The sequence below is a fragment of the Lemur catta genome, chromosome 10 (genome assembly GCF_020740605.2).
Source record: "Lemur catta isolate mLemCat1 chromosome 10, mLemCat1.pri, whole genome shotgun sequence".
NCBI lineage: Eukaryota > Metazoa > Chordata > Mammalia > Primates > Lemuridae > Lemur > Lemur catta.
The window spans coordinates 85,658,858-85,684,112 of record NC_059137.1 but is presented as its reverse complement, the minus strand read 5'-3'; the positions used below and the strand labels follow the sequence as shown (position 1 = coordinate 85,684,112).

Sequence of the window (25,255 nt, the reverse complement as noted above, 5' to 3'; positions counted from 1 at the left end):
AGGCACAGAAGGGCAAAAAGGGATGAACGCTGTGTAAGGCAACATTTTAAAGACTTTGATGCCATTCACAAGAGAGGCACCTACATGACCTAATCACCTCCTAATGTCCTCACATATTCATAGGGTGAAAGTTGCCAAAATCAAAATGGAGTCACTTGTGTTGAAACAACCCCTGACAAATAGAGGCAGGAAGACTATGAAAATAACTGTTCACAGGCAAAAATGCCTGGTAACAAAAACTAACAGAAAAAACTGCAAAACCCACAAACTCTCACAAAGGCCATGGTACATACACACACAAATACTTCTGTGAGAACTTCTGCCCAGCAACTGCCTGGCCAACCTTAGAATGATGTCACCTTTGTTGTTGATCAAAAGTAACACACCCCAGGTCACAAAGCCAGCAGGGGTGAGCCCAGCATGGTGATTTCTTTGGGGGAAGGTCTGAGTCCTTTGTAAAGAGAAACATTTCACTCTCAAATAGCTAAGCACCTGCTGCAATTACAGGCTTTAGTTTGTACTTGTGTCTGAGTCACATTTATTTTTTATTATAGTTAGGTGTATGAGTTTAAAATAAAAAGTAGAAACACTAAAGATTTGAAATTTCAGTTCAAAAGTTCAGTTAACTTTCCCGTGTCACTTCAGGGGAAAGTTAATTCTCATTTTTGTCTACAATACCTACGCACAAATTGCAACTCCAGTAATAAAATGAGAGCTTGGAAAAATAAGCACCCGGGGCTGATGAAAGCAATACGTTTGTCTCAGGGCAGGGGCTGAATGTGAAGCTAAGTGTTCTCAGGGAGAAACATGTCAATAGAAATCTTTTCACCAACTGTGATGGATGTGCTCATCTTCTCAGGTCAGCACGGGCCCACCCTGGCAAGGCACTGCAATAACTTATTTAAAAGGCAGCTGGCTTTTATAAATGACCTGCTCCATCAACTTTTAGATTTTCATTTGCAGAAATGTATTCCCTTATCAAAACAATATTTGCTGTATTTAGTAAGGGCTCACCTATACATTTTCTATAACAGAGGAGACTGCTGAGGTGACCAGGTTTGGGAGTTACTGTTCTTTGCTCTCAATTCTGTAAGACATTCAAGCTCTGTAGAGACAATGAGATACATAATAAGAATGCCAGGTAGGCGTTTTTCATTCCATGAAACTAGTGGTTGGCAAACTAACATCTGTAGACCAAATCTAGCCTGAGGCCTGTATTTTTTATAATTAAAGTTTTATTGGAACATAGCCACATCCATTTGTTTACTTATGGTCTATGGCTGCTCTCACACTACAAGGGCAGACTGGAGTAGTCACCACACAGGCCATGTGGCCTGCAAAGCCAAAAATACTCACTCTCTGGCCCTTTAAAGCACAGGCAGCCCAGTCTCTGCATTAGAGACTATTTTTCTTAACCACACACTTGGATCATTTTCAGTTGAGGGCTAAAGGAATTAGAGTCAGAGAAGACATCTGGCTTATTTACGGCATTGGGTGGGTTCAGGCAGGTTAAAGATAGAAGAAAATATAAAAAGACAAAACACTAGGCAGCATCTCTAGGCAAGAACTTTAATGAATCGAACAGTTACTGACCACATCAAAAAAACAGTATAATAGATACAAAATTATCAGATTATGTCAGGAGAAAATTTCTCATGTTGGCAACAATACACGTCCTACTGACTTCCAGGTGGCTGACATATGATATCGACCCTGTGACGGGCCCACTGAGACTTTGGTGAACACGTCTTTATCTCAGTATAAAGTTCCCTTTCCCTGACAACCGTACAAGAGGACAGAGTGTACCCAAAAGGAAGAGGGTGAGACTGAGGACCCTGTGCCGACAGCACTTGCAGGGGTCCCTGTGCCCAGGGGTCAGAACTTTAGGGGAATGACTGGCCAGTACTTGGGCTGCTTTCTGTCACAGTGCTTGTCAAAGCTCAGCTGCACCGCAGCCTCCATGGCCTGGATCTTGGCAGCGCTGTCCCCGTACAAGCGCTTCATCTCGGCCTGGCGCCGCTCGCCTGGCCTCTCCATCGGGGGCTCCACCGACCGCCGGGTGTTGTAGTACAGGTCATGGTCCGCGTTCACGTAGTCGTCCAGGCGCTCCGCGTCCAGCTGCTGCTGCCGCCCTGAGGATGAACATGAACATGGATGGAAACACACAGGGGCCCGCCTGTGCACACAGGAGGGGAGTGTGGTGAGGACGTGCCGTCTGCAGCCCCCTGGGGTCCCTCACCGTTCCCTCTCCCACTGTGGAATCAGGGAATCTCCCACTGTGCAGCTGAGATGCTCACTAGATTGTGATGAGTGACAGGCAGATTATTATCTACTTAGTTATGAAGCTCACTGTTCACTTTCCAAGGGGTTAACATACACTGACAGAAATGGCAAAAAGCTACAAGGAAACTTGGCACTCCAAACTTCCAAACCTCTGCCTGGGGCCCTGAAAATGCAGGAGAAAAATGAAACCATTCGGGGTTCTCTTTTTACATCTATGTGGCCCGCCCACAACCTGCCTGGCTAGGAACAGGTGATGAGCTTGCTTGGTTTCAAACACTGGATAAGGCCAGCATGGAAATGAAGAGCTTCCCGGAAGGTCCAGTGTTACAAGCAGCAATACTCACCACCACAAATGGCGGGGTGAGGAAAATAAAAATCACCCCTCTGGAAGAGGTATTGATTTTAGGTAACCTGGAAGAGAACAAGTGCTAGTAGCCACAATGCAAGGACGCTGATCCTTCCACAGCTTCAAAACACAGATCATACCAGGCAATAGAAGGTCAAATGATTCAACATTTGGCGAAGGTAAAAGGGTGAAGAAAGAGCAGTTTTGCAAATGAAATTAAGACACCCCCCCCCCCGACTTCTAATCTTGTTGTATTAGCAAATCTGCAATAGTGGTTTGGCTTTTTCATTATGGGATTTGACTTTCCACTTCACAGGTAAGCCTGGGTTAAACTGCAAGTGATGTAGTTATATACTTTGAATCTCACTAATTTTTTTTAAGTGGAACCATAAACAAAGAACTGAAGATTTATTGCTCTGAAAACAAATCTGTAGCACAGTAGTATGAATCTTGGGTATTAAGCATAATCAGCTGAATCCAGTTAAGAAGTTGGAAATCTGGTAACAAATTTGTATGTGTGCATGTGTTTGAGAAAAGTCTATAAGCCAGTTGATCCAAGAGCAACTGAGATATCTAACTCGTTTAGTTGAGCCCAAACATTATGTTAAATCTCCATTTTTTAGAAGGTAATTAAAAATTACAATTCCAACAGCCCACAAACCAAATAAAAAAATTATAGAAAGAAATTAAAACCGTGTTCAAAGAGCCTTTTTTTCCAGCTCAATTTCAGCACCCCAAGGAAAATAAAAGCATCCGTGACTATCACAGATGAAAATAAAATCAATGTCATTGGAATCAGTTATTTTTCCCTGAGGTATAAAATCCATATAGAAATTTGATACTATGCTGTAACAAATTGTACTTCTCATAGTTCTGTTTTAATTTTCTTTAAACCCTGTTTAATATAGTTTTTTTTATTGTTGTAAAAATGTTTTCATGATTCTGAATCTGGTTCCAGTTCTTTATTTTTAAATCAATATTTAATATGCTGGCTACCAGTTCTAATCAGGAAAAAAAATCTTGGAAATCTCTTCACTATGACAGCACATTCAGTAGAAATTACTGATGTGCAAGCAAACCATAAAGATGCAGCTCTCCGGAAGGCACATTTTGTTGATTGTTTCATTGTCTAAATATTCTTTACCATGATTGTTGATGAAAGACTCTTTCAATCTTGTAAACATCAGTGTGCACAGTCTCACTACTATGTAGTTTCATGTCCGTGGACAGGAAGGTGGTTCACAGCTAGTGAAAAGCTAGAGGAGTCTAAGTTTTAACGGCTGATAAGCCTTACATCCTGCAGAGGAGGAAAACCCTTTTCTTTTTTTTGCTACTTAAGAATGTGGCAGAAATGTATGCCGAGGTAGCCCAGTCAATCCTTATTTTTTCTTTTTTTGTAAATTTGGTCTTAGAATATTTCTGGAAGGGTGACATTTCAAAGAAGCCACTGCTGGAACTGGCTTCCATTGCAGTCTCTAACACTGGGCATCCAGCTATCCTCTTCTGTGCTTTATCCAGGCACTGATTACTGTTCACATGCTGCAGGGTTAATTTCACTGGGTCATACTCCCAAAGCTGGTTGCTTTTTAGCTGGTGGCATTTGAGCATTGTGACTGGGCCATTAAGTTTGGAAACATCCAAGCAAAGGTCATCTGTTCTAATTTCTTTGTTGGCAGTATAAGAGAAAACCTGATTTCCTCCCATACCATGACAATCAAAAATTCCAACTTTTTCATTCTCTTTTCTAGCCATTTTATTTAGACATTGATTTGTCTCCATATTTTGTATCTCTCCCAATGAGAACTAGTGACGTGGAATTTACAAATCAGGATAAATACTCTCTAGGTAACAAGAGAAAGGTTTACATTGTAGTTTCTTAGACCAAGTCTTGATGCTATATCTCCATAATCTACTTTTGTAACACCTGGAGAAATTATATAGAAGAAATCCTTGAATTAATCCATCCACACTTCTGCAAGTTGTCTATTATTTTTATTGATAATCTGCCCTGTGCCTCCTGGAAACGTGTAAGGTGTAGCTTTCTGAAACACATGTCCGATGTGTGAGCATGTAACAACTTCCAAAGTTCCTCCACACTGCCAAATCCTAAAAGAAATTTCTAGGTTTTCTCCTCCCCAAATATCCATTCCAGCATTATATGTTCCAATTTCCTGAAAGTAATCTCTGCCTATAGAAAAAAGGCCTCCTGCCATTGTAGGTGTTCTGACAGAAAGAGTGTGATCACCTTTCCTTCTGTCTCTTTGGGGAACAGGATGCCAGTGAAAATTGAGCTTCCAGCTGAATCCACCATAGGTCATATCAGACCCTGCCATGTACTCAGAAGGATCATCACTGATCACATCAATGATAGGACATACCACTGTTCTCCTGTCATGGTTGGTCCTGGCTAAGAGAGGCTCCAGCCACCCTACTGTGCACTTCCAATGAGCGTCCAGGAAGGTGATCACTTGGCCCTTAGACACAGCAGCTCCTTTTAATACAGCTCTGATCATCCCAGAACGCTGTTCCATTCGAATTACATTAACCGGTACTTTGTTTTTTCACATAACTCTCTAGAGGAGTTTTCCAAAAGTTTCTTTTACTGGCATCATCTACCAGAACAATTTCTTCTATCATGTGTCTTGGGGAGCGATTAATGACACTATGGATAGTTCGTAGAAGTGTGCTCCAAGCCTCATTGTGGAAAACAATGACCACACTTGTTGTAGGAAGATTATCTGGATACACCTTTGTTTTACACCCTTCTAACCTAACACCTGGCAAAGACCTGTTGAGGGCAATCATCTCACTCGCCATTAAATTGAACCGATTGATTTTAAACATCTCTTTCATCTTTTCTTGATCCTCTTTAGGAGCGATGACTGTTTCCCCATTTCTCCAGGACCTTCATGAGGTTTTGTACTGGCTCTAGAACATCCCCAGCAGGAGTCCTCTCTCCTTTTTTTTATCACATGGGTTGCAGTCACTGAAGTAGAGCAGCAGGAACATATCCAAGAGTACCCAAATCAAGCAGGTGGCTCGGACCACCTTGTAATACGCAAATTTTCTCATAGCATTTTAAGTCAAATGGAAAATTTAAAAATATATACTTATAAATATACGAAGATCATGAAAATTATTCCAATCCAGTTTCATCAGAAATCACGTTCATACTCTTGTTCCGCCCGCCGCGGAGGCCACTGCGGGCGGCTCCCCGGGGGGCGGGCGCGATTGGGGCGGCCCCGCACGCTGCCGCCGCTGCCGCCAGCTCGGGGCTGCCTCCGAGCGGGCGCGGTCCCGGCTGCGCGCTGCGTGCCGGGCGAATCTTAACTGATTTAAATGGATTCTTACAAAGCAAGAAATATTTATTCAATTTATTCTCCCCTCTACATTTTTTTACTATAGCAAGTCCCAATATCGTAATTTTTATTCTTATGAAAACAGCAACATAAAAATATCAACAAAGCAATGCTGCACAAGGTAAAATGTAGCCAATTTCTGTAGATTTTATAAGCAACTCTGTCAAGAAGAGAGAAATTGGTAGAAGAAAGCACTTCTGTAGCTACTGTGGCTACCAAGAGAAATGCTACCAGATGAGGAGCAAAGATGGCTGCAGGGGAATGCAACAATGCTAGGAATCATTCTTTCCTGGATGGGCCTCTCTCCACTAGTACCTGGAAGGGAACACGATAGTGAGCTAATCAAGTATGAATGGAAAGATATTTATAAGGCTACGCACAATCACTCTCATAAATCTTGTTCTTTATATATAAGTGTCTTAGAATATCTACAGTATATTTTTACCTAAGGAAGTAATATAGATGACTAGCAAACAATAAATGCTGCCTAACTGCTACCTCATCCGCAGAAGAGATGAGACTGCCTGCCTGTGAAATGCAGAAAGAACTAACTCCAAACACTGGCCTGACATGCAAATGAATGCGAGGTCAACGAGCATTTGTTTCTACGTTTTGCTCTTTCTGCCACGTTTGAAACACCAGCATATAAGCTGCTCAGGTCTCAGGGGTGTTTAAATTCTCTGCCCGCTAAGCTGAGCTCTGTTGGAGTGGTGTGGGAGGAGATGAACTGGGTCCAGACTAGCCAGAGGAAATGGCCATTTCTAGACATATCCCTGACTCCCATGCTACCTTCAAGGGAGAGAAAAAACATCAAACGATGGATTAGAGAAAAGTACCCGACTATTGCCACGACTGCTTCTTATTGCCACAAGACGCCTGTGTGCTCCTGGCACCGAGGCTGGGGTGGAAGCCCCTCTGGGAACGAGCTTCTCCCTGGGAGTGTCTCTCTTCTCAGGCCTCTGTCCTGGGATGATTCAACTCGACTTGGAAGGAAAGCTTAGCTTGGTGCTTTCAGGAGGCAGAGGAAAGGTGACCCAGGACACTGGGGTTGGGGTGGGCAGTACAAACTGGTAAGATAAGTTCAGTCACCAAGAGTTGGCACAGGAATTTCACACTGGCCTCTGCCCAAAATCGCAAGCACAGCACTTTCTAAGAAGCCTGACCAGGAGGGGGGCTGATGTCCCAGCAGGTGTCCTGACGGGGCTCTCTAGGACAGCTGGAATTTGACTGAAGGATCCCTTCAAGGACTACTCTTTGAAGGCCTGGCTTTCCCAAATTAGCAGGACAGATGCCTCTTCCACCCACGAGCAGCCTTGGGCACATCACCAATCCTTCAGTCCCTTCTGCATTGCGTCTGCCCGGGGGAGACCATGGCTGCTGGGTAGCCCAAAGCCTCTGCGTTCACGGGGCAGAGAGCGTAGCCAGACATGCCTGGGCCACTGTCCTGTGACTTTCAAATTCATCCCAAGACTATCATCAGTTTCACCAACAGATCTAGTGACACAAGAGACGTTCAACTTCCTGTCTAAATCTGAGTCTCTGAGTTTCGAAGTTTTAACAGACACTGGGATCTTGGCTATCTTAATAAGTGTTGTTCTCTGCCATTAAGATATGTGAATTTAACCTTTGTATTTTTGCATCTTTTTCTTTTAGCTACAATTTAAAATGTTTAGAATCATTCTTCTTTTTGCTACTCTTCTGACAAAAACTACCTTACAGATATTAAATAGATATAACGACGATATGTTGAGAGACGTTTTCCCTTACTGCCATCTGTGAATGAAACACCATGTCAACGCAAAGCAGCCTCAGGAGACAATGAGGCTGTGCAGTTTTCCAAGTCTGCATGCAGCGCGTGCTCATGGGTCACTGCCACAGAATTTTAGTTCTCAATAAAGTCTGTCCAGTGTAAGACTGAAAGAATAAAAGACATAGCCCTCTGCCCGCATTCTCCATTTGTATTTCATTTCCATTCAGGCTTCCTCATGAAAATTTAAGGCCCAACCCTTGTCCCCTCCCTGCTTCTTGAGATTTGGAGGTTTCATGGTTTCCTGCATAGAGGACAGTCGCCCTAAAACACTGACCTGAAGGGCGAGACGCCTGTCATCTCTACTGACAGACCTGTGTTGCCTGTGAGCTGCCCTGCGGGGGTCATTTATGGGGAGAGGGCACCGTCACCTTTACTTACTTCTGTACCCCAGCCCCAGGAGGAAGATGCAGGGCCCGACACAAAGCAGGTGTTCAGGAAATGATTGTTGAATAAATGTTCGGACAAAGGCCATACATTATGGGAGGAAAGGAAGAAACAACTCTTTTCCTTCCAGATGCTGTTAAAGAAAAATGATGATAACCCAGGGATAGAGAAACAGATACTCAAATCTCAAAAGGAGCTGGGTTCCTCGTGGGTTCCTCAGGGCCTCCCAGGCAGAGGGGCTGGGGGGAAGAGGAGGACCAATGAGTTGGGGTCGAACTCCGTTCCCTTATATTCGAGTTGCTTTGCCTCCACTTATACAATTAAAATTAAAAAAAAGTGTTCTAAGGCCACACTACAAATTTACAAACCAGTCAGCTTAAGACCAAATGCCCTCAGACTGGCTGTGCACTGATGGTTGCAGCTGGTATCTGAAAGCACTTTGGCGCGTACTGACTTAGCAGACCAGGGGAGCCTTTGAATGGGATATCTGAGTTCGAAGGCGTCCATTTACTCGGCTTCCTATTTTTTGCTTCCTTTCTGCCTCCCAGTGAAAGAAAGGATTCTCAATCACCGGCAGTTTTTCTTCCTGTCAAAGCAAGGTGAGGGCTCAGCCAACCAGACAGAGAATCATCTGACCGAAGGGAGCAGAGAAGCATGAACATCACACTTCAGACACAACTGAACAGTTGCCTTGTCATGGACAGTTTGGTCATTTTTATTAAAAAAGCTGTAGGACTCAATGTTACCAAGCATTTCGTTCTTAAAGGGTATTTGGCTAAGGCAATTTGTTTTAATACACATCTAATTCTCTTTTAAGATTCATCCCAGCTTTAAGACAGGGTTGCAGTAGATTGAACAGTATCCCCTCAAAATTTGTGTTCACTTTGTGATGTTATTTGGAAATAGTGTCTTTGCAGATGTAATCAAAGAAAGAATCAAGAAGAGATCATAGTAGATTAGGGTGGGCCCTAAATCCAATGAGAGTCATCACAGAAAAGGACACAGACACGGGGAAAGCCAGGTAAATACAGAGGCAGAGATTGGAGTGATGCTGCCACAAGCCAAGAGCACCAGGAGACACCAGCAGATGGAAGAGGCAAGGCCCTAGAGCCTTTGGAGGGAATGTGGCCCTGCTGACACCTTGATTTTGAACTCCTAGCCTTTGGAACTGTGAGAGAATAAATGTCTGTAGTTTTAATCGACCAAGTTTGTGGTCATTTGTTACGGCAATGCTAGGAAACTAAGATAAGGGTTAATATGTATATAAAGTTAAAACAAGAAAAATTGTATATATTATTAAGGAAAAACTTTACTGGATTCCATCTGGGTTTTGGATACATAATCTTGGTATTTTTCACTTCAATCTACAGATCTACATGATGTTACCAATGTAAGGAGTTCCTTATAGTGCATAAAAGAAAAAAAATCATGGGAAGTTACTGGGACTTTACAGAATCTTAAATAGAAGGAAAAAAATCTATTCAATATTACTCCACAGATAATAAGCCCAAAGGCAGAACATTTTGAAGGACAAAGCACCAAGACAGTGGGTGCTCATTTTTCTAGGACTAGCATGTCTTTCTGATTACATTCTCTGCTATACTGCCAAAAGTAATGATTGTAGCGTAACCGAGGGAAAGTACAGACTTGATTTGTCTCACGAACACCTCATTTCTGGCCTGTCAGCAACCACCTAGAACATAGGTGCTTGCCAGCAGAACCAGAGCCATTTCTGATTGGTCTTCTCTCCTCATCCTGTGTCCCTTGCTCCAAGACAAATGCAATCCCAAAGTTAGTGGACAATCACCATTTTCACTTTTACGACAAAAGGGGATTTACATCCCTCCCTTACATTTTTCTATGGCCATTATTTAATGCATATCATCTCACCGGCTGGTTCTGTGCACTTCTGAACATCTGCACTAGACGAAACAAACACACATGGCAAGACTGTGCTCAATCAATGCGATTTCGTACTTCAACCTCATTCACTAAACCAAAACAGGTCACTAAATACTGGGCCGTAAGCCCTGCCGTATCACCTAGGCTTTCCATAGAGAGTATACTGAGGGAGAACCACTGGGTTTCTAGCAGACTGACTGAAGGCTCACTATGAACACTGGAGTCTAAACCTTCCTCCTAGGGTGGGCATGACATGATGGAGCCAGATGTCTCTCATCAAAGGTCTACAGATGACATTTGGGCCCCTTGGTAAGAACAGCACTTGGAGTGTCTAGGTGGGGAGTGAGTGGGCTTTCCCCTTTCTTTCTCATTCTGAATCAACCTATCCTCAATGCCCAGCACACACTCCACTTCTCCACAGCTGCCCTGTGCTCCTCCTCCGACTGCCTAGGTCACTGGTTCTACCCCTTACGTGCTAGGTGATCACGGAGCACACCATGCATGTATGGATGTTCCTCTTCTATGTATCGCTCTAAATTTGATTTTTGTCTCCTCTTCCCAGTGAGGTTTAAGCTTCTTGGGAATATGTCCCTGTTTTGACCCAATATCTAACCCCAAAACACAGATGAAAAATATCTGATTGGCTGAACCCGAGACAAGAGTGGCAGTGTTTGTGTCACAGGACCTTAGTCTCTATCAGATATGATAACTTGCACTCGTTTTTCCTCTAAGTATTCGGAATATAACTTGGCAATCTTCATTAATGGCCATTTATGACTTTAAAATGATAATTTTAACCTAATAATAAACATTTCTCCTAAGAAATAATTGAAAACACAGCTGACCTTTAAAACTTTATAACTGTCTACTTTTTCATAAGTAATGTTACCACGGAAGTTGTAAGTAACGGAAATATCTTATTAGGAAATGATGACATATAATATAACTAAAAGCATGTTTGCTCCCACTACACAAAAGGAGTTCCTATCCTACTTAAATTTTTGTTTTTATCTTTGGAATATGTTAAATTAGACACTACATGGAATATGAGTAGCCATGATAAACAAGAACATGCTGTCCAATCTGAAGGAGTTTATCCCAAGAAAATATTAAATAAGACTCAGATGATGATGAATTGTATAACCTGCATGTTCCTGTGGAAGTGAATAATACTGAAAAGTTAAATCTTTCAAATTTAGCTATATTTCCCCTTGCTAATAATATTTAATAAAATCCTGTGTTTTCCAAATGGTTCATGTTCAAAGTTAAATATGCCTTTATTCTAGTGGTTTTAAGAGCAAAATAAAAAAATTTAACCAAATATTCCCACTACCAGGTCCCTTATCTCTTTATTAAAGCTTTTCCTGACTGTGTATATAACTAACCCTCAACAAAAACTCCTAGTGAAGGTGATGGATTGGCAAGCACTGTGGGCATTCAGATTATTTACATATGAACTCCATCATTCCTTGCTGCTTGAAGGAACACATGTTCACACTGTACCCACCAAAAGTGCTGGTGAAAAAAATATTGCCAGTGACCTGCTGCCCACTATTTTCTATTGGTACAGGATCAGGCGATGGCAGCATCTTCTAATAAAGATCTTAATAGATGAGAGTCTGACTCTAATCTAAGCCCAGCCTGTTCTCGCCCTCACCAGACAATTCTCATGTCTCGCGGGGACCTGCTAAGGCATTCAGGGAAGGCAAGCATCTCAGAGACTCTAGGACAAGTAGTTTTGAACCATGCTGTAACTACACATTTTAAAAGCACAAAGAATCAGAAGCTTGTTGTGTTTAGTGCTATTACTAGGAATATGGAAGTGGGTTCATTTTCCCAGTCCATGTATTTTACTACATTTATCATGCAAGAATGTCCTTGAAACAGAACTAAAAACTGTGTTAATGATTTGAAGGTCACCAACTTTAATTCCTCCATGTTTTTAATGTTCTAAATCAGTTTAAAAGTTTGAAAAGTGCTGCCTAGAACAGAAATATGTGACCTTTTTGAAATCACAGAACATCTTTATTAAAAAATACAGAATCTCAAGCAAGCACTAATCAAGGCAAACCGTACGAGAGTAAAAACAATTGATGGTTAATAATCCATGCTGAAGGATGGGTTACTAGCAACTAACCATAATAACAAATATTTACTGGGCACTGACTTGGTACCAAGTACCATTCCATAACCTTTCTCCCATTATCTCATTAATATCCATAATTACCATCCATTAATTAGAACCCCCATTTCACAGGTGGGGAGACTGTGGCACAGAATAGTGAAGGTAGGAGGCCCACGAGAGGATGAGAACGTCCAGCTAGTGAGTGGTGGAGCGAGGCTGGAACCCTGTGATTTGAGCAGTTCCACCACAGCTGCCTCTCTATACTGTCGCTAACAACAATGTCAACATTCGGGAGTGAGGTTCAAAATGGAGGTTGCAAGCGTTTCTGTAAAATTCCCTTTTGTGACGGTTTGCTACCTAAATCGTGGTGAAACAAATATTTAACACATCTTCTTCACAGAGATGACAAGACCTGTGTGGTTTACTTTATGTCCCAGTCACGGACTGCTTCTGGGAACAAAGAAAATGCCCTCCGGGTGATTGCTGAAGTTTCCTAGGGCTGCCACAACACAGCACCATACACTGGGTGGCTTAGAACAACAGAAATTTATTGTCTCACATGTGGTTCTGGAGGTCGAATGTCCCACAGAATCAGCACAAAGTATAGCACTTTAGGGGATAAGATTTGCCAACCTCTGATTTAAGGCTGATAATTAATACTGAAAGACTTCATTTATTCATTCAAAGCCAGGCATGACTTAGCAGGTAATTTCCATGACCTTGTTTACCTACCTAGAATTCCATCTGACAATGGCAAGAAGAAGGAACAGGGATGGTTGTTAGCCGTATCTGTAATGGAGCTGCTTACATTTTTTTCTTTGTTGGCAAGGACACATTTCATTATTTCATTTTCATTTCACTCATATCCCTTTTTTTTTTCAGTAACTCAGGATTATTTTAAATCAGCAGATAATTCAAAATGGTCTCTTAGATGACTGGGGTTTGCTGCCACTCTTAATTACAACTTCCATCATAAAAGTATCAATCTCTAGTGGGAAAAACATGTCACTCTACCTTCTAGTAAGGACGAAAGGAATAAACTCTATCTCCATCAAAGTTTCTTTTTCGAAAGCTGTAACAAACAGCATTCCAACCAAAAGTGGACATGCTCCAAAGCCTACTCTCCTCCATTCATTGTATGAGGTCTGTCCGGGAAGTATTCAGCCATGTAATATGAAAAATAAGAAACACTTATTGAAGAAGATCCAAGATACAAGAAATATTGTACATAGGACAATGATACCTCAGTCCCTTTCAAAGTAGGCACCTGGGGACCCCACACAGTTCTCCTAGTGTCTCTTCCACTGTTCAAAACAGTCTGCAAAATCCTGTGTTGGAATCTCCATCAGCTGCCTCATCCTATTTTCCTGAATCTTATCGATGGTCTGAAATCTCTTCCCTTTCAAAGGTGATTTTAGTTTTGGGAAAAGCCAGAAGTCACAGGCCACCAAATCTGGGCTGTAGCAGAGTCATCTGGCTGATTTGATGTTTTGCCAAAAAACTCTGCACAAGACATGATGCGTGGGCGGGCGTGTTGTCATGATGAAGCTGCCAATCACCAGTTGCCCACAGCTGTGGCCGTTTTTGTCACATTGCCTCTCTCAACCTATAAAGAACACTGAGGTAGTACTCCTTATTGTTTGGCCTGGAAGAGCATACTCGTGATGGACAACACCTTCCTAATAAAAAAACACCGTTAACATGGTCTTGATCTTGATGTCACTTTGCTGTGCCTTCTTCGGGCATGGAGAACCAGGCCACTTCTGTTGGGATGACTGGGCCTTCATTTCTGGATCATAGCTGTAGACCCATGATTCAACTCCAGTTATGAGGAAACTTCTTGAGGCAATCTGGTTCATTGGCAGCGGTTTGAAGCAAGTCGTTAGCAAATGCAGCACGATGTTCCTTCTGCTCTGGTAGCAAAAGCCCGAAAGGCATTTTGCCACAACACATTTCATGCCAAGATCCTGCATCAAAATCTCGGACACAGCAGTTTTTGGAATCCCCAGATCAGCTTCTAGTTCTCGCACTGTCAGTCACTGGTCTTTGTTGATTGCAGCCCGTACACGTTCAGCGTTCTCAGGTATTCCACTTGTTGCAGGCCTTCCAGAATGTGGATCACTTTCAACAGATTCTCGGCCATCTTTGAAGCGTTTGTACCACACTTTTATTTATGCTGCACTCATTGCATCGTCCCCAAAAGCCTTCTGAATTATCCGAATAGTTTCTGCAGAGGAATGTTCAAGCTTAACGCAAAATTTGATGCAGATTCGTTGCTCTACTCACTCAGTCATTTTGAATGCTATGGCCACACAGTATACATGCTCACTGAACGGCGTCCAGCACCCACTGACTAGTGCAGAGAAGCCATCATTGTTCACACACGTGCATACCAGTCCACTCTCCTTGGCTGCCAGGTTACACTGATGTTGTGCACACCGTTCTCATTATATTAACAGTGGCTGGATACTTTCTGGACAGACCTCGTATACTTTTAAATTAGACTAATAGTTATTGCCTTTGTATATTGTGAAAACCAGTAAAAGTTATTTCTGGAGACCAAGGAAAGGTATTCTATGTGTACTAGAAAGTACTGTTTTAAAAAATATTTGTTTGGATATACCTTCTAATATACATCAAAGAAGTCAACAGTTTAACCAAAAGAAGGGTAGTCAAAAAACCTGAACGAATAGTTTAGTGAAGAATCATAGGCAAAAAGCCCATTGCTCAGTTCCTGGCATCCAGTGGAGATCAATAAATGATAGCCCATCGTTAGGACAGTACAGACAACTTAAGATGGAAAGGCAACTCCCATTCTCAGGCTTCTATGTTTCCTTGTTATTAGAAAATTCTAGGTGAAATGTCATAGAATTAGAGTTCACTAAAAAAAATATTGAGACTGAATACTGACTACAAGAGAGAGAGAAAAGCATTTGTATATCTGTGAGAAGTACTTAAAATAGAAATGGTCTGGTGAATTTTAATAGTAAGGAGAGCACAAAAAGCAGTTTTTTGTAGCAAGGTAGTAAGAAATTTATAAAAGAAAATTCCTGCTTTCTGAATGAAGATGTAAGACGTTTATCATGATTCTCTAACCCCAGGGACAGAGCCCTGATGCAGAATCAAACAGGGAAGTTGTATGTGCTGGGCATTTCACTGCTGGGTTTAGGTTCACACTGATCTCTACTCTGAAGGAAGCTATTTAAGATACGGGAGCTCTGTAGCACCAGGAACATCTCCAAGCCACATCCTAGATAAATGGCAAGAGTATTTTAGGAACCTAGCAGTCTCAGGGACAAGTCCTGGTATAGAGGGAGAAGCACAGAAGTGCAGTCAGGCAGAATTGGTTTCAATCCTGACAGCAAATTACTAGTTGTGGACCATGGACCCAGTCAATTAACCTTCTTAAAGTTCACTTTCCTTACTTGTAAAACAGGTTTAATACCTTGAGGTTGTGTAGATTATGGAACATATACACACACACATGCTCCATGTGATAGAATGTCTAACATTCAATAAATAGTAGAAATACTATTAGGATAAGCTTTGTTCTGGAACTAAAAAACAACGCCCTATACTAAAACAACTCTGGAAAGTAATTGCTATGGTTTGTTTCACATTGAAATTTGATCCCCAATGTTGAAGGTGGGGCCTGGTGAGAGGTGTATGGACGAAGCAGGGGCAGATCCCTCACTGATGGTTTGGTGCCATTCTCATGGCAATGAGGGAATTCTCCCTTTATTAGTTTCCCTGAAAGCTGCTTGTGAAGGACCCTGGCACCTCCCTCCTCTCTCTCTCTTGCTCCCTCTCTAGCCACGTGATCTCTGCACATGCAGGTTCCCCTTAGCCTTCTGCCATGAGTGGAAGGAGCCTGAAGCCCTCACCAGAAGCAGATGCTGGTGCCAGGCTTCTTGTACGGCCTGTAGAACCATGAGCCAAATAACCTCTTTTCTTTATAAATTACCCAACCTCAGGTATTTCTTTATAGCAACATGAATGCACTAATATGTCGGCAGCTAGATTATTATTAATACATTAGAGACAGAAATGATTTCAGGAGTTTTGCAGGGCTTTGTCCTGAAGGAATATGTGAACGTGTTAGTTCACATATCAAAAGCCGCCTCACCTCAGGAGGGCGTCTCAATGGTCAGTAGCAGCTGCTTTGCAAGGTGAGGCTGCAATCTCAAACCTATGGTTTTCGCCTGCTTTGAATGGCAAAGCAGGTTTGCATGGAGCCACGGGATGGGGAGCTGATCAAAGAGAGTGCCCACCTGAGACAAACAGGTGTGGCTAAAAGCAATTAGCCCAAGGGACAGCTCTCGCTTGACTTCCGACTACTTGTTTCAATACACAATAACTAGATAAAATATGGAACCACTATGTCTCTGTTTAACTTTTCTGCTAAAGTGATAGTTTTATCTTAGAACTTAGAAGTTTTTCCTAGAAAGATTTTGTAACCGTTTGTTCACATAGAGTTAATTAAGGGACGTATAGAAGCCTTTTGGGAGACTTTGAACCTAAAACGAAATACCTGTTATTATGTAAATCTGTTACCCCTGGCAACTGATCACTGTACCTATAAATACTGATGTAAAACTTCAATCTTCACCTCAAAATTCACGGGGATATTTTGGCGCCCCCCCAGGCACCCTCTTTTCTCTATATTCATAAATCTATTCTTTATAAACTGTATTTTTGCCTCTGTGTATTGTTTTATTTCTATTTTCTATTATTTTTTCATCCTTTGTGAAGACCCTGCCTGAGGGACCCGATTCTTTGCTGGGGGCGTAGCTCACTCCTTGCTACATTACTATAATTGAGGTGCAACATCACCATAGTTTTTCCAGGCTTAAGACCGGACCTCGAATATTACCTGGATCCAAATGAAGAGTTATAAAATAACTTCGTAAAATAGGGAAGGAAAAAAACGCAAAAGTCAGGGCAAAGAAAGAGGAAGCATGAATAGACAGAGGTTCGAACTTACGTCGCTCTTCTCTGTGCCTCTCAGTCTCTGCAAAGTACTGGCGGAGCTCCTCGGTGATTTCCATATTGCTCAGGTCGCATTCTACCTCCCCATCTGACTCGGTCTCTATCTCCTCGTCTTCGGACGAAGCTTGGTCTTCTCTTGAGGATGTCTGGATCATACTGCTGTCTTGTGGCTGCTCCCCAGACCTTCTGAAATGTGAAGAACTGCAGTGGGAGTCCTGCCAGGCCATGTGATGGTCACAGAAGGACTGAGGATATCCAGCCTCATTATTGTAAGAGGTTTGGGGGAGAACTGCAGGAGGGAGATACCATGGAACACTGAAATAGGATCCCAGGGCCTTCCTGTAGGCGTTCTGGTGGCTTCGCATCCAAGCCATTGCTTGATAATAATGTTGCCAGTATCTCGCGTACACTGGGTGGGAATACCAAGACTCAATAGCTTTCGATGTTGATGCCTACAAAATGAAAAGAGGATGAGGGTAGACACCAAACAGTTCATCCCAGGAGAAATCTTCAAATGTTTGGTCAACTAGCCAACAGAAAATTACTGAGTATCTGTGGAACACCTACTCTATATGAGGATGCTACTGGGCCAAAAAAAGGTGTATGACACATCTGTGTCCACACTGGGCACTAAGTCTATGCATACTTGCTCTCCACAGGACAATTAGTTTAAGGCAATGGAGGATTACAATGTGGGGACAGAGGCTAATGGTCACTCTTAGAGAAGATACAGGGAGAGATAAGGACCTGAAGCTCATTATCTTGTCCCTCTCCACCCACTGTAATTAAACTAGTTCCAAGTGAGAAATAGCCTGTTAAAACCATGCAGACTGATGAGCATGACAGACTTTGGTTCCTCCCTTCTGCCCGCTAAACTAACCTGCTGGCCTGGACCACCTCTCAATGCTTGGGACAAGAGATGTCTAGGAACACACTCAATGGTGCTTTTAGTTTTAGTTTTCTGACTTATTTCTTCAGTCTTCTCCCTCATGGAATGAGAACACCAAGACTTTAAAGACTAAAGTTTATCTTTTTTCCTTAGGAGTTAAAAAAACAACAACTTACCTTTGCTGCCATCTCTGATTGTGGAAGTCCAAATAGGCAGTGACACTAGGAAAGAACCACCACAGTATGAACATCTGATCAGTACAGCTATGTGGCATTTGTGGCTATTTTGTGGTTTGTGAAGCAGCTCCTGGGAGGTTGCCTCTTCCCAGTACCATGCCTGATCTTCATGCAACATATCTACAAGACCTGGCACCTGGGTCATGACCTTGCAGTGCAAAAAGAAGGGATCCCCTTACGTATGATTAAGTGAGTCAAAGGTCCCTGCATGGTTTTGCATTCAATTACTTGTTTCCCTATTGAAAGTGCAGTCTATGAAAAGGACCATATATTTGGTATGTATACACAAAATAATATACAGAACATGAACTAAAAATGTATAACTATTACTTTATTTACTAATCCTTAACTCATGCCAATGCCTATTCAAATTAAACCTAGATTTTCCTGAGAGTTGAGTAGAATACATCTTTCCAACTGACCAGAAACCTCTGTTGGGTCTTGCCTTAAGTTTGGGACTTGGAGAAACCTCTTTAAATAAGACATCTCTTCATCCTCAGTTGTACCCTGGCCTTTAAGTCCCCCTAATGGGCCTTGTTTTGGTTTTGATTGCAATACACATCCCTCAGCCAGTGTGTGACACCACATTCTCCATACCTAACCATCCTGCCTCTTTGCAGGAGAAACTGTTCCATGAAGACTTTTCACAAAGATACCACATAGATTGCCTTTGCCAAACAGCATTGCTCTACTGAGATTTACTCAAATGAAATTATGGTAGAGATCAGTACATACTTGAGTGCTAAACTGTAAGGTGCAGCCTTTAAGTGGCTAGTTCCCTAGAACCAGGTTTCATATTTCTATCACTGAAATATGAATAGCTTTCTGAAAGCCTGCAGCACTTAATGACATTAAAGTGAACTCCATGTGTGTCATAATCAAATTTGTTTTATAGATTAATGAGCAGCAAAAAAATTAAATTAGAAAAGTCTAGAAAACATCTGTGTCTTCTGGAAATTAAGAATTTTGAGTCCAGACTGTTCTCTATGCCTCATAAGGCATACTTAGAACCAGGTCAATGTAAATATCAATTATCCCTAGTTGGGAAGTCTGATAGCCTCAAATATGTAATAAAAACCATTGTGATTGAACACTAGTGTAGACTAAATCCTGTTTTCACTTATAATTCGGAAAATCCAGCCTAGCATTAAAGGTTGCAGCAATATTCTGAAAATCCACGAAGTGGCTAAGAGATGCTCCGTTTTGCAGAGCTAGAAGTTTAGGCATGCATGATAAAGCAGACTGCCATTTAAGAGGTTCAAGGATAATCCATGATGTCCTCCAGGCTGCTCAAATGTCAATGGCTGCCATTAAAAAGAGGGAGGAGTGTTAATTTGAGAAGAGGTTGCTTATGACTTTGATCCAACAAATAATTTGGTAGAAGAGCTGCCATGTTACATTTTCTGAGATCACCCAGGCACACCCTGGACACTTTTGCAAGAAAGAAGCCAGGAGAACCAGCTGAGATGACTGAAAAAAGCCAGTTCCAGCTTTTGAACCAGAGTCAGTTCAGATTCAGCCCAGTGTGCCCACTATCTATAAAATACACTAACTAATCAGCTAAGGTGCTAGACCCTTTTTGAGACTCAGGACATGAAGAAAAGATAAATTTATGTTACTGATGGCATGCAGGGAACTTTGTAAGCAATTTTGTTTTGTTTCAGTTATGCTTTCCTCATAGTTTTGGCCACTGGGATACTTATAATCAAATTTGTTGCCATCCTCCAGCAAGTTTAGAGTCCTGGGTCTGTATGTAGAAAACGCTTATTTCACCCTTGGCTTTCTTATTTTTTCTCCCCAAATTCCAAAACCTGTTTGTAATATCCTTTTACATTTTAAGTATTTTTCAAATTCCTAAAATCCTATAGATATTCAAATTAATCAATCTAAACAACTTATTTGAATAATTATAAATTAATCTCTCAAAAATCAAATAAGATAAGGTATAGAAAAACATGTCTAAAGGAATAGGAACTTGCATAGAGCTTTATAATTATTTTTAGTCTGGCATTTTCAGTATTACTCTTGTTGTTTTATGCCAGCAATATTTTTCAGTGAAGGGTCAGATAGGAAATATTTTAGGCTTGTGGGTCATATATAGTCTTTGTCACAAAGTCTTCATATTTTTTTTTCTTAAAAATAAAAAAAAACCCAAAACACACCAAACAACCCTTTTAAAATGTAAAAACAATTCTTAGCTCCCTGTAAGTACAAAAAACAAGCTGTGGGCTGATTTTCCCCCCACCCCTGTTTTGTGTTAACACATTTTTGGGGTGTATAGACTCTGCCCTCAATACATTGAGCACCCTAATTATTCCTCACTTCCCACTTGGAAATTAGTGGAGGAACTTCTCATTTCCCACGTTTCATAAATTATTATGCCTGGAGTAAAACTGGTGGAAGCAAGAATACTGTGGTTATAACCAACAGTAATCTTAGTGACCGGTTCCTAATATTTGGGGAAAAAAATAGTCTCCATGACTGAATAAGGAAATTGGACAATTTCTCAAAGATCTACATAGACATTTAAAGACTTAATTAAAGCCACAAACAAACAAACACCAACAAAACTTCTGCAAAACAGTATCAATCAACAGGGCTTAGAAGGCACATGCAGTGCCAAGATTTCTGAAAGCAGGACAGAGTTCTGAGTATCCACTCCCTGGAAGGAATGCGTATTTTCCCCTGCTAAGCAATCAATTAATATCAGCTGCTGAGGGAAGAAGACAGCCTCCTCTAAAAATGGGTTCTGTTAACTTTTTAAAGCTGGTCACTTTCTCTACACAGAGAGCTTAAGGATCTGCCTGGGTTTCTGAAAAGCCAACATTAAAATAAATCTGGATATTCTAGCAACACTTTCAGATACTACCACCTCCCAAAGAAAAGAAAGCTTATGGCTGCAGCAGATTTAAATGCCCTTTCAATGGTCTTTAATTTTATCTTTAATTTCCCACTTCCCATGGGAGTGTGTCCTGCTCTTTTAAGGCACAAGCCATCGTGCACTGAAGAGCAACTCCTAATGGGCTGGTGGAGCAAAAGAAAAGACATTGGCAATGTCAGGGAAGGCCAGGATCCGCAGCTCTACAAACCCAGCAGCCCTCCCCAGTGAGCACAATGGCATAACGGTCACCACCGAGCTGAGCCCAGGCGAGTACAGAGCCCATTCATTGTCCTCAACCGCCAAAGAAAGAAAACAGGGCTGAGGTCATTACTGATGGGGCCTAGAGGCAAGACAGAGACTCGAGTCTTGAACAATATATATTTTCCCATATAGCTTCCCTTAAAAAATTGTATTTACTCTTCAGTGCAAGGTATAAAAATATACCTTGAAAGATATATTTTTAATGTATACATATAAAGAACAGATAAAAACTTTGTAGTTTGCAATGCATAAAATGTGACTATTCCCACCAAGTTACCAAAAAATCCCACAAATAAGTAATGTGGCTTTGAGTGGTAGTAACATCATACATACTCTCTTTATTGCATATTTGTACTCTTATAAATATAGGATCTAGGACATACCATAGCAACCAGGTAAATAAAAACATATTCCCCTAAAAACTATAATGCAGGCTCTGTAATTAGATTTTTCTATCTTCCTTTCCCACTAGAGTTTTAAAAATTAAATACATGAAAACTCATCTGCTTTGATTTTTGCATAGAAATACATGAAAAGTCAATCATAAATAAGTTACTCTGGCCAAAGCCCTGAAAGTCGAATCTTTCCTATAAGGCTCCCACTGATTTGGTTCTCTGAGCCAACCAGCTAATTTGGGGGATCTGATTAGGCCTTCAGTACATACTGTTTCAAATGAATGAAGGTGTGGTGAGAAATCTGAGTTACAAAAATTGAGTCATACGTGGTTCTAAGGAATCTTTCTCTGTACATGCAGTAATAACCCTATCAGAGAAGATGTATTCCAACAATACACCAGTAAGAACTTTCTTAGCTAAGATAAATAATAAAATGATTTTTTTTCCCCCAGCACATTGCTTCCTGCCCCTCTTCCTAGCTGGTTGCTGAGGCTGGCAAGCTCATCTAGCTTGATGTCCTCATGGGCTCCCTCCTGTGGCTTTGCATGGTCCCTGCTTAGTGACTGGGACATCAAAGGTGGCTCAAGTCCAAATGGCCTTCTTCCGCTCTCTGGAGTCCAAGCTCCATCCTTCGACCAGACACAGGCCTGCTGCAAGTTGCATAAGCCACTGTGGTCAGAAAGCCTGCACCTCCACATCTATAACAGCCACAGTTAAGACAGATGGATGAGGGAGCCAAAAATTGAGTTTAATTTCTTTTTCATTCCCTCAACTCCAAACCCCAATTTACCCTCTTCTACTGTCACAAAGAAGGTATAGTATGCAGGAGGAGTAAGACTGAAAGGATGCAGTTAACAAATCTTTTTGTTTTTTTCATACAAATGACATTCTACCCACAGAAGGACGTTGTTTAATTTGTCAGCAAGGGTGATGGATTTGTGAATGGATTAATTTGCAAGTTCTCTGAATCGCCACGTGACTAGCATCAAAATCAAAAGTGAAATATGAGGCCAGAAGAAAGCTACCCTCTGACTCATGAACACAACAGGCAATGGGATAACTGAGAATGACATAATGATAATACAGTTCAAAGGAAGAAACAGATAAGTTCACTTCACTTCAAGCATATCCTTCATACAGCAAAACCTAGTGTGACCATAAAGGAATTAAAGGTTGAATAGGCAGGTTTTGGAAACTAAGAGCACATCAGCAAAACCCATGACTAGTTTAAAGTGGTTAGGACCACTAGTACATTTCAAGAGTCTTATTTCAAATTTACTTTTTCTATAAACATATTCATGGTAATTCCATGTTAATTTCTCTCTTTTCTGAATTTATACAGCACTAACTATGCCTCAGTCATTTGGACACAATCAATTACCTGTAGGTATGAATTCTACAACCTGTTCCTTTTAAATTTCCTATTTTTATTTCAGCATAAAATAGCTAATATTTCATGCTCTTGGATGCTGTTGAAATTGTTGAGCTTGTCTGTTGTTTCCTGGGAACACTCTCTCCTCCTACCTCTACTCCCCCAAATCACTGAGAAGCTGGTAACTCAGCTAACTGTAAAGTGTCAAATCTTCTCAGGAAGGAAAAGTTTAAATACATTGTTTTTAAGGATATTTTTAATTCATCTGACCTTTGATCAACTACAGTTACATTCTTTTTTCACTTGTCCACCTGTTCTATGGCTGACTACTGTTGTAGAGAAGTAGTTCCAAGAGTTCTGTAGCTAGTTTCCAAACTCTCTAACTTACACTTTAGCCTTAATTGTTCAATTTTTTCCCCTTCACTCTGTTGCCTAGGTTGGGATACAGTGGCTTGACTGTAGCTCACTGCAGCACTGAACTCAATCGCTCAAGTGATTCTCCTGCCTCAGCCTCCTGAGTAGCTGGGTCTACAGGCATGGGCCACTATGCCAGGCTAATTTTTTTGTAGAGAGGGAGATCTTGCTATGTTGGTTAGGCTGGTCTTCAACTCCTGGGCTCAAGCGATCTTTCTGCCTCAGCCTCCCAAAGTGTTAGGATTACAGGTGTGAGCCATGGCACCTGGCCTATAAATGGTATTTTTAAAGGGTATCTCTCATCCCACAATTCATGGGAGCCATGAAAGTAAATAATCCCAGAAATGTCGTTTGTGTTATTAATCTTTGGACTTTTAAAGTAATGTTGTTCCGACTTAAGGTGAAAAACAGCTGAATACAATGCCTAGCCTGTGAAACAAGTTTAAAAATCATTCCTGAAAAAGAGAAAGTTGTTCAGAACCATCTGATCTGTACTAAGGGAATCTCAGGACTTCACAGCTAAAAAAGGCACTTCGTTGGCCACTGGTACAACTCTAGCTCATAACTGATCAAGAAAAGTGGGTGAAGACATTATCCATCTCAGCAGGTAAGACCCATAAGCGACTGCAGGTGCCAGAGTTTCCACCAAAAAAAAGTATGACCTCCTACAGAGGTTAAAGTGCAAGGAAAAAGAGAGAAACCCCCAATTTTTGAGTAGACGGGCCAATATCCTAGACAACCCTCTAAGGATGAGGTTATCCTCGGCGATCTTTTATTCAGAGACTGTGCTGGATGGGCACAATCCAAAGTCACCGACAGATCTTTACACGGTGGTTCTCGGTACATCAGAATCACCTGGGGGTCTTTCAAAAATACCGATACTTGGGCCCCACTTCTAAGACTCAGATTTAATTAGTCTAGAATGGGGGCTCCACCATCAGAAGTCTTGAGTAGTCCAGTGGTTAGGAAGCACAGCAGACTTGAGAGCCTCTGGAACTAGTCCCCTCCCATAATTAACCTGCAATGACTTAGGAATCTCAGGGGCCGCGGGCCTCACCTTTTGCCGAGGGATGACGACAATTACGATGACAACGTGACAGCCAAGACCTGGGCTCTCCCCGCAACAAGGTAAGCCAAGCCCAGGGTGGGCTCCTCCCTCGCTCCCCAAAGGAAACCCAGCCGCCCCCGAAGTCACCTCGTGGGCGCGCAGCTTGCAGATCCCGGGCGGTGGGCGAGCAGCTGCCTAGTTTCCGTGGGACGGATAAAGGCGGAGTGGGACGGGGGCTTTGGCCGGGGCGACGGGAAGCGCGCTTCCGGAGCGAGTCCCACGTGACCGCGGCGCGCCGGAAGTCCCGCCCACGCCGTTGACAGCACGTACGCGGTGCGAGAGGACGGGTGCGGGGGGGTGGATCTGCTCCTCCGAGTGGAGCCGGGACACAGAGAGTGGGGGCGGAGAGCTGCGCGCTGCGCCCGGTCCGGGCACTGGGACCGGGACGGGGACGTCTGCAGTGCCGGAAAGCGTGTGTCTGTTGAGAGGGATTATTTTAGACAAGGTTCTTCCTCCGTTGTTCAGAAAATGGATGGAGGAAATGAGATGTTTATGGATGGA

The 25,255-nt window shown here is 42.0% G+C and overlaps 1 protein-coding gene and 1 pseudogene across 2 annotated transcripts; both read right to left on the bottom strand.

Moving 5' to 3' along the window:
- Window positions 1-1,555: 1,555 nt before the first annotated feature.
- LOC123645986 (gem-associated protein 8-like) lies at window positions 1,556-24,977 on the bottom strand. Of its 2 annotated transcripts, none has more exons than XM_045562562.1 (4): window positions 24,842-24,977; window positions 18,264-18,308; window positions 17,194-17,650; window positions 1,556-2,132 (listed from the first exon to the last, which is right to left on the bottom strand). In XM_045562562.1, the coding sequence occupies exons 2-4, from the start codon at window positions 18,273-18,275 to the stop codon at window positions 1,876-1,878; spliced, it is 726 nt and encodes a 241-aa protein (XP_045418518.1). In that variant the 5' UTR covers window positions 18,276-18,308; window positions 24,842-24,977; the 3' UTR covers window positions 1,556-1,875. The 2 variants fall into 2 exon arrangements, with proteins under 2 accessions (XP_045418518.1, XP_045418520.1); XM_045562564.1 differs by having other exon boundaries at window positions 24,704-24,874.
- On the bottom strand, window positions 3,614-5,740 carry LOC123645985 (annotated as a pseudogene).
- Window positions 24,978-25,255: the final 278 nt, after the last annotated feature.